The sequence below is a fragment of the Quercus lobata genome, chromosome 3 (genome assembly GCF_001633185.2).
Source record: "Quercus lobata isolate SW786 chromosome 3, ValleyOak3.0 Primary Assembly, whole genome shotgun sequence".
Taxonomy (NCBI): Eukaryota; Viridiplantae; Streptophyta; class Magnoliopsida; order Fagales; family Fagaceae; genus Quercus; species Quercus lobata.
In genome coordinates this window covers 14,181,587-14,191,310 of record NC_044906.1, presented here as the reverse complement: position 1 = coordinate 14,191,310, position 9,724 = coordinate 14,181,587, and the positions used below count along the sequence as shown (strand labels likewise).

Sequence of the window (9,724 nt, the reverse complement as noted above, 5' to 3'; positions counted from 1 at the left end):
AAGCAATCACATTGAGCTCCCTAAAATAGAATAGGACACCAGTACAGAGAGTCAAGCCTTAAAAAAACCTCAAATTAGATTCTCTCTCTATCTATGATTCAAGTGGGTTTGTGATAGTGGCTTTTGTTAGGATCGGATGATTTGGGAGAGAACAAGATGACAAAATGTTTGAAGGAACAAGATGATAGTGGTCAGCCTTTCAATATCAACAATTTTATGCAGCTTCTTCTTCTTCTTCTTCACCATTCCTCAAGTGAAATTCTTAAGACTTTCAGTGCATATATAGTAATAGTATTATATATAGGGAAATACACAGAGACAGAGAGAGACAATGTGTGTGTACGTGTGGTTTTCATGTATACAATATGACATGGGGTTCTGGTCCCACGTGGATGAGATCTGGGCCGTTGATAGTGTTACATCTAAAAGCTGCTTTCACCTTCTTGATGCATGTGATAGTTAGAGACGTGTTGGTTTTGTCCATCAAGATGTACATAAATTTTTATTATTATTATTTAGGATTAGACAATAAATTAACTCTCTTGCAAATTACTAGTACTAAATTAGACACCTAGTGAAAATTTGAATGGCATAAATTAATGAGATACACAATATACATCTCAATTAATATTGGACTTATCTATCTAAGCACATAAATTTAAAAATAGCCTAAAATGCAAATTGCACTCATGCTCTAAGTTTGATTGAAATTTATTTTAGTCATATAACTTTACTTTCTAAAATATTGAGTCCTCTAAGTTTTAAATTTATTCAATTTAGGTTTTTTGTCCAATTTCGTTAAACAAGATGTTGCTAAGTATATAATTAACTAATGAAAAAAATTCTCACATAAAAATTTTATAAAATATTTTTATTAATTTTGTAGATTTTTTTCATGTGAAAATAATATTTTTTTAATGATAATTTCTTAACAAAATTGGATAAAGTTCTTAAATTGAATAAATTTGAAACTTAAATAACTCAATTAAACAAAAGTAAAGTTAGATAACTTAAATGAATTTAACGAAACTTAGAGTGTGCAATGCTTAGCATGGTTTGCATTTTGGAAACTTAGTGTGCAACACTTTAGCCTAAAAAAATTTGTGCATGGTTTGCATTTTGTAATTTTAGATGAGGCTATATTCGCTCACATAAAACTATGATAAATAAACTATTTTAATGAAGAGATGCTATTATTGTAAAACACGGGTGATATTTTTAGTACTCCATGCTCGTGGCTCATGCTCTTTAGCTTTCTTGATGGGGTTGGGTTTATAACAATGACTCATCTAGATTTCCTACTTCCACAGGCCTAGAACCAGTAAGTAGAGTGTCACTATGGTCACGCCTAAATGAAACGTCAACTCAGGTCACTCCCCTCAACCTTTTTTTTTCTTAGCCAAAAAAAAAAAAAAAAAAAAAGTCTTAATTAAGTGAGTACTAAATAAGTCTCATCCTACAAAAAGAATAGTGGTACAGTACTTAAGTGTCATCCCAAAAGAAAGAAAAGTGTTATATTTAAGTTTACAAAGACTCCCGAACTAGATAGATTCCCATTTCTATTCAATATACAATATTGGTATATTATTATAGGTCATGTTAACAGATGCTAGTCCCGTGGATGATAAAGGAGTTTTTTTTTTAGGTATAATTACTTGTGGACAATAAGGAAACCAGTGATATACTTTACTTTGTTTAATTCCGTCCATCTACTCAAGTTAGTGAATTACACTCATATAGTGGAATAAATTCCCTTTATTAGGATTTTTTTTTTATATATATAATAAATTGATAGTTACAATAATTGAATTTAGAAATTACAAAAAAAAAGGTCTAAAACTCTAGCAATTAAAATCAAAATTTTTAAACATCAATTACTAAAACCAAAATTAACCAAAATTTAGTGGGTATAATTCTTTGTAAGGACTGAATTTAGATTGGACCCAGTATAAGATTGGGTTTCAGCCCAACAAGCCCAAACAATGAATTTATAGAGCGTGGGTGAAAGAACCAATTCTACTCTAGAAGAAAGACAATAAAAGTTGTTGAATTAAGATTGTTAAACACAAGTAAAATAAGAAAATCTGTCCTTGGCACGGCCTGAGGAGCCTATGTTGTAATGTCTTGTTTATGAACAAAGTTACAAGAGTTCGCAATATTATTACAAAGATTTGTTGATTTTTTTTTTATCCCCTTCTTTAGGCCATCTTCCTATACTATATACTATAATCTTGGTATCATCCGTACCATACACGTGTAGGTTAGATTCTATGAACTCCTTCTTGTCCCATCCAACGCCTCCCAAAACCATCAATTAGTGGCTGTAAGACTGCTTGACCACTGTTTAGGTATCATCTGCACATTAATGCGATCAGAGAGTTAGTTGGGAGGCATTGAACGTGGAGGTAGCAGTTTTTGAAGATATTTGTTGCCTCCTCTTTGCTTATCTCTTATCCAATGAAGAGTGCCCAGGATGATAAGACATTCTTACTGACCTCGGATCTCCGTTTCCGAGATGACTTTTCTCCTTAGACGTATTTTGAACTGTCACATACAATCTTTATGTCTTCTTCTTATATCATTCCCATTATAATTTTATTTGACCATCCTCGAATGGGATAATATCCTCAGATTGGGTAATATCCTCGGATTGGGCCATAGACCCAATTCATACAGTTTTAATAATACCTTCTAGATAGTTAGCCCCCACATTCTTATTCTAGATTTTAATTTATAACACAAAAATTGGGATTCTATTTTTTTTAAGTAAGTGCATCTTCTTTTTTTGGTTGTAAAGTCTAAAAATAAATAGATTTCTATTCCACCATTTGTAGTATGCTATGTTCAGTTTGACTCATGTTATTAGGATAAATAGACAGGTCTACATTTTGCTAAATAAAGTAAAATGGATTTAAGATAGAATTTTTAAAATTTAATATGAATTTGGTGTACACAATATTTAGAAGATTTAAATTTGGAACTATTTTTGCCATCCTAAACTCAACAAATTGCCACAAGTCATGTGTTCGTTTAATGAAATAGAAGTGTTGTGTCCACAATATTTCCATAATAAATCATAATTAGTTAGTTGTTATTGATTCAAATTTGAACCTACCACTAAAATTACTTTGGCCACAACATTATAGACATGGCAAAACGGGTTAAAATTTTCCAACCCGACTCGACCTGACCCTAAAAATACCTGACCTGAACTCGAATTTTTTTTTTTTTACCTGAAGAAAAAACGGGTTAATCCGTGACTCGACCTGTGTTTTTTGTGAGTTAACTAGACCCTACTCGGTACCAGTCGGTATTGCCCGAAATTGGCCGGTATGGCCGGTATTTTTTTCGGTACGAAATAGGGGGGTTATATGTACCGGATTGCTTGCTGGTACAGTATATTCCGGTGGTACCACCCGGTACGGTACGGAATTGACTCCCTTGGTAAAAATTTCCAGAAATATATCTTTTGTCTCATGTTTGGTATATAAGCTATAAGAAACTAAAGATTATTAAATAAATGGTAAATCTAAAAGCAATCACATTGAGCTCCCTAAAATAGAATAGGACTCCAGTACAGAGAGTCAAGCCTTAAAAAAACCTCAAATTAGATTCTCTCAAATTAGGATCCTGACAAGTAATTAGCTAAAATAAAAGACAAAAAATAAATTTTTGTCCTAAAATAAAAGGGGAATCTTAAGTAAGCTAACTTTAAATGCTCTATATTTATTCTTCTCACAAAAAAAAAAAAAAAAAAAAAAAAAAAGCTCTATATTCATCAAAATCTTGTCACCCATCCTATTTCTTTCCGATTATCCCATTATATATTGCAACATTGATAGAATTGAGAATTATTTGGTCATCTTCTAACACATCAACAAATCCCTTGCACGCTATCCAACTAGGGCTTTTTTTTTTTTGTCACCATTGTATTTGTCCATAATGCAATTTCTCACATTTATTTTCTACTTTACGGTGACTCTCTTCCTTTTCCAAAATGTGTCCAATGCAGAAGGCACAAATGCCACGAGTATCCTAGTTGATCAGTCAGGCAAGGGACATTTCAAAACAGTGCAAGAAGCCATCGATTCAATCCCGTCAAATAACAACAAATGGACAATTATCCATCTCAATCCTGGTACTTACAAGTAAGCATTATTATATACTAAAATATAACTCCCATTTTCATTTATAAGTTATCCATTAAATTTCAGTCACTATATTTATATATATTTTCTTTTATTGTGTAGAGAAAAAGTTAAAATCCCCAAAGAAAAACCATACATTATCCTTAGGGGAAAGAGTAGAGATACGACTGTGATCGAATATGGTGATTATGGGAATTCCATGGAAAGTTCTACCTTCAAGTTGTTTGCTGAAAATTTCATGGCTCGTGGTATCACATTCACGGTTAGGCAACTCAAAAACTTTCATCTTGGCTATCGCAAATATCTAATAAAGGAGAACTAAAAAGTTTCTATAAAATAAATGATAAAGTTTAGTTACAAAATTAGTTGTAGTTTAAGATTATAACATTTCTCAATATCATTAACCCTACTACATATTTTGAAAATTTAACTGTTGGATTGAATGTTATTTACGCTCTTAATATACGTAAATTTTGTGTCAATCGAATATTATTTTCTATGATTTATAAAATTATATTTTATACATAATTTTAAACAACAAAAACTTGCAATTTAAACAATTTATTGATAACATAGTTATTCATCTTTAATTTTCTAAAAATTTTGTAGGTACAAAGTACATAAGAAAAAAATGTAACTCAATGATAAATTTGTCAAAATTCATCTTCAATAAAAAGATACTGAATAAGGTTGTAGTAGTTTAAAATTACAACCAATTTTGTAACTAAATTTTGTCTTAAAATAAATTAAAAAGTAAAATATTTAAAAATACAAAAAGAATTCCAAATTTTCTTTATTTACTTATTTTCCTTAAATCTTTGCTAGAATACATATGACCTCGGGAAAGATGAGGCGAAAAAAGTTACATGGGCACCGGCAGCCTTTATTCAAGCAGACAAAGCATCATTTTTTGGGTGTGGTTTTGTTGGCATACAAGATACACTCGCTGACTTAACAGGTAGCCACTATTTTAAGAATTGCTACATTGAAGGTTCAGTGGACTTCATCTGGGGTTATGGTCAATCACTTTATGAGGTTAGAATCAACCAAGCTAATTATATCATATTTCTTTTACCATTAAGGGTAGGAGATATTTTGAGAAATTTTTTATGAAAAATGAAAAAGTAACTAATTTTTATTTTTTATTTTTTTACAACTTCTTATATTTTCTCAAAAAATATTATCAAAATTTTCTTAAAATAATCTATTAACAAATGCCATGAGGATTTGTAATCAACATCATTAACACTATAATTGTAGTTAATGGGTCATTCAATCAAAGTTTCTTAATCATATTATCAAATATATATATATTTATATATATATTGTTAATTGTGAACCAATAAATACCTTAGAACTATGTTCTTTTCACAAGGAATTTTTTATATTAAAAAAACAACGTTTTTCCGAAAAAATGTTTTAATCTTATTATAATCATTATAGCTTTCATTAATTTTTTAATAAACTGCAATTTCACTTCTTCTTTTTTGAGAAAGAACTGCAATTTCACTAAGAATCAAAAGCAGTATAATTTATAGCTTTCACTATCTCACACATAGTACTATCTATATCTATATAAAAACAAAACCGTAAATTATATCATATTTCTTTTTACCAATAACAATGGGAAGGTTATCCTACGCCTATTTCAAAACTATTTTATGAAGCTAAAATATTTTTCGTCCTCTTTAATCTTTAGATCCTATCATTTTGGTCCCTTGAATATTAAAAGGGAATAATTAATGGATGTCTTGAAAACATAAGATTTGGAAATATTTTTAAAAACTTTTTATGATAAATGAAAAAAGTAATTGGAATATATATATATATATATATATATATTCTTGGCCCCCTCCACAAATTTTTTTTTACAAATTAACCCATAATATTCAATAAAAAATATTTTGGTCCATCCCTTTTGCCCTTTTGCCTAAAGAATAAGAAGAAAACCTTTGGACAAACAAAAAATACCGACACAACCAATCACAAATCCAGTCTACTCAATAGCCCCAAGAATAACAATAATAACCTATAGACAAACCAAAAATAACAACAAAATAAACCATAAAATCGGTCTAAACAAAAAATACATACAAAACAAATCACAAATCCTAATTTTTATCCATTTCTGCATTTCACTCCGTTGTTTAGTTTAAACGTTTGCTTCCATTTTCTCTACTTTGTCAAGCCAGCAATGCTGTAGCAGTGGTACTTTTTTTTCTCCACATTACTGCCTTAATATTTTTGAGAATCATGATTTTGTGTTGCTGTGATTATTTGCCTTTTTGTTTCCGAAAATATTTGACTGCCTTCAATAAATACAGTATTAATTAAATCCAAAATATGTGAAATGTATTTATAACGTGTAGATGTATGATTGATTTTGCAATGTGTATTAGTTTTGTTTGATAGAGAACTAAAAAAAAAGCTCTGTTTTACAGCTGTAATTCAGAACAATCAATAGATATTCTATCATTCTTAGCTTAATTGTTTTTCAAAAAAACACCAAAATACAAATTGGAGCTGTTGACAAATTTTTTTTTTTTAAGTTAATACCAAAATACAGAATTTTTTTTTCTTTTTACTAATTTTCAGAACAATACAACCATAAGATATAGAATAAGGAAATATATCATATTTTTGGCACAATAAATTTTTTAATTTTTTAATTATTATTTATGCTTTGGCCGTCCAACTTAGAATCCTGGTTCCGTCCGTGATTATGCAAAACATCATCTAGTTAATCTTATATCACTTACTCTCCCTTGACATTACTTTATATATTTTACATGTAGAATTGTGAATTACATGTAAAGACAAAAAGTATAGGCTTGGGGAAAGCTTATATCACAGCTCAAGGCCGAGAACAAGAACAAGATACCAATGGTTTTGTGTTTAAGAATTGTAGAGTAACAGGAACTGGTCCTGCATATTTAGGGAGAGCATATAAAAGCCACTCGAGAGTTGTGTTTTACCAGTCAACTTTCGACAACATTATTGCCCCAGAAGGTTGGGATGCATGGCATAATAAGGGAAAAGAGTAAGTTGTTCCTCTTCTTCTTTTTTTTCTCCATTTTACATTCATATTATAAAATGTTTGACTGATCTTGATAAGCTACCGTTTCTTTTAAAAGTTTAAGTTAATAGGAGATCGATGGTTAATTTAAAGATCATTTGGCACTATGAATTCATGGAGAAAAAGCGTGATTTTAAATAAAAATGCAAATATACAAGAAGAAAAAAGTCAGCATTGTATTTTGAAAAAGAAAATATACAAAACCCCATATATAATTCCATTTGGCTCTGTATTTTGAAAAAAAAAAATCAATTTTTAAAATTGAGAAAAAATATATTTTCATATCGCAGCTCACAGAGCATTTTTCTAGATTCATTCATCAAAAAATTGTGTTTTCACATTAAATTTTTCACAACAACACATTTCACAGTTTACCAAAATTCATGTTCTCAAAACGCGACACTTAAATTTCATTGTTTTTCTTCTAAATGCATTTTTTTTTTCAAATAGTTGACCTATTTTTTGAACGAATATTGAGCAAGACTTTTCTTTTTTTCTTCTGTGTTATTATTGTATAGGGGAGAAATCACATTTGCAGAGGCGGACTGCCAAGGACCAGGGGCAAGCATGTCGAAACGTGTGAAATGGGTGAAAACGTTATCCTCAGAAGAATTGGAACAGCTTGTCACTCCAAAATTATTCATAGACCAAGGAAATTGGTTGGGAGGACAACTTGGTTTTGTATAATCGCACACTCTCCATGTTTATAATTATTTTTAAATTTTTTTAACGAGCACCCTAAGGGCATTTAAGTTAAAGAACAATAAATGCTCAATTATGAACTATAATTCATATATATTTTTTTAAAATAATAAATACATGTGTCAAGAATTCAATGTTTTGTAGGAATAAATTTATCGTGGTTGTATGTGCAGTTTTTTTTTTTTTTTTGGTGCTAACACTCAGTCTCTACCAATTTTTTTTCCTCTCATTCCTACCACATTTTCCATCATCCCTAAAATCTTTCCAACCAAATAGACCCTTAAAGCTACTAACAAATATAGAAAAATGAGATAGTTTTATGGAAAAAAATACTTTTTAGAAAATGACTCATCTTTTAGAAAACATTATCGCCGAAAAAATGGAGCTTATAACAATTTAGTTTACAATCTTTTTAATTATTATCTATGATTCTTTAATATTAGGATTCGAATGAAATCATTAAGTTGTCTTATAGGGTATTACAGATTATTCCTGTCAATGATTAAGTTGTGGCTGTTTAAACAATTTGAATCGTAAATGATATCGCTTGCCTACTAAGTTGTTTACGAGTTTATTTAAGATGGATATGTAGGGAATTTAACTGAAATCCCAACCTGTGAGAAACAAAAAAATAGAGAAAACACACACCAAAGAAAAACAATCACACGCAGAAGACAATATTTACGTGGTTCGGCAATTTGCCTACGTCCATGAAGGTGCAGAGATTTCACTATTATTAGGGAAAAGTACAATACACAGTGCGGTTACAAAATTTTTCACTCTATATAAACATGGCAACCGATTTACAATAATAACCCTAATCACCAAAGTTGGTTCCAAAATGGGCTAAATGGGCCAAAATTAAGCCTTCGCTCCATGGACTAAGCCTCAATAAATCTCCCATTAAAAACCATGCAATATTATTCGGGTCGTCAAAACCGAATCAAACAAAACTAGGCTCCACAAAGCCCAACAGGATATTGAGTACTAATCAAACCAAGATAATTTGTTCCATTTACTGAGAAAATATTGTGCTAAAACATAGGCTCTCAGTCTCTCACTGTAACATAAACCAAACAAATGAAGAAATTTATTCAAAATAGTTCGAATTACCCAAATTACATGTAATAATTAATATATGTAGATATACTGTGGAGCTAGACTCAAACACAGAAGTTTGTCGAACCCATAGACAACATGGCATGAAAAGGCTTAGAGGTTTAGACTAGAGCATATTTAAGGACTTGTTCCCATTAACATAATAAGTATGGGAATATTGTGCACTGCATACTTGATCTCTTCATGTGAGAACACTGTAGCATTCCAGTCAGGGCATTGGCCAATTAGTTGCCTTACTAGGAAAAAGAGAAAAAAAAAAAGTAACTGATTTTTTGACAGCTTAATTTTTATATTTTTCATGAAATTAGTATAAAAAATTTCTTAAAATTGTCAATTAATAAATGCTCTAAGGGCACCCATTAATCTAATTCTAAAAAAGTAAGATGAACAACACATATATGAACAAGAAATTCATTAGAAAAACTAAAAAATTTTGCATCTAAGAAAATTCAGAACTGATTTTAAGTAAAAAAAAATTATTTGATTAAATTTAATTATATAAAAGACCTCAATTTAAACATCGCCTTAGGCCCCCACAATCCCTTGAGCCGCTCTTGGTTGCTGAGAAAGCTAGAGTAGGAAAGGAGGAGAAGTTTAGTGGTTGGTTGCCATGAAGGTGCAAGAAAATGCTAGAAAAAACTTTTCAAGTGGATTTTTCTATTTTTAAAATTGAAAATTT

At 30.2% G+C, this 9,724-nt stretch overlaps 1 protein-coding gene across 1 annotated transcript; it reads left to right on the top strand.

Annotated features, from left to right (window-relative positions):
• Window positions 1–3,876: 3,876 nt before the first annotated feature.
• On the top strand, window positions 3,877–7,953 carry LOC115979113 (probable pectinesterase 29). The gene is made up of 5 exons (XM_031101080.1): window positions 3,877–4,148; window positions 4,251–4,410; window positions 4,974–5,183; window positions 6,944–7,188; window positions 7,743–7,953. The coding sequence occupies exons 1-5, from the start codon at window positions 3,943–3,945 to the stop codon at window positions 7,909–7,911; spliced, it is 990 nt and encodes a 329-aa protein (XP_030956940.1). The 5' UTR covers window positions 3,877–3,942; the 3' UTR covers window positions 7,912–7,953.
• The last annotated feature ends 1,771 nt before the right edge of the window (window positions 7,954–9,724 follow it).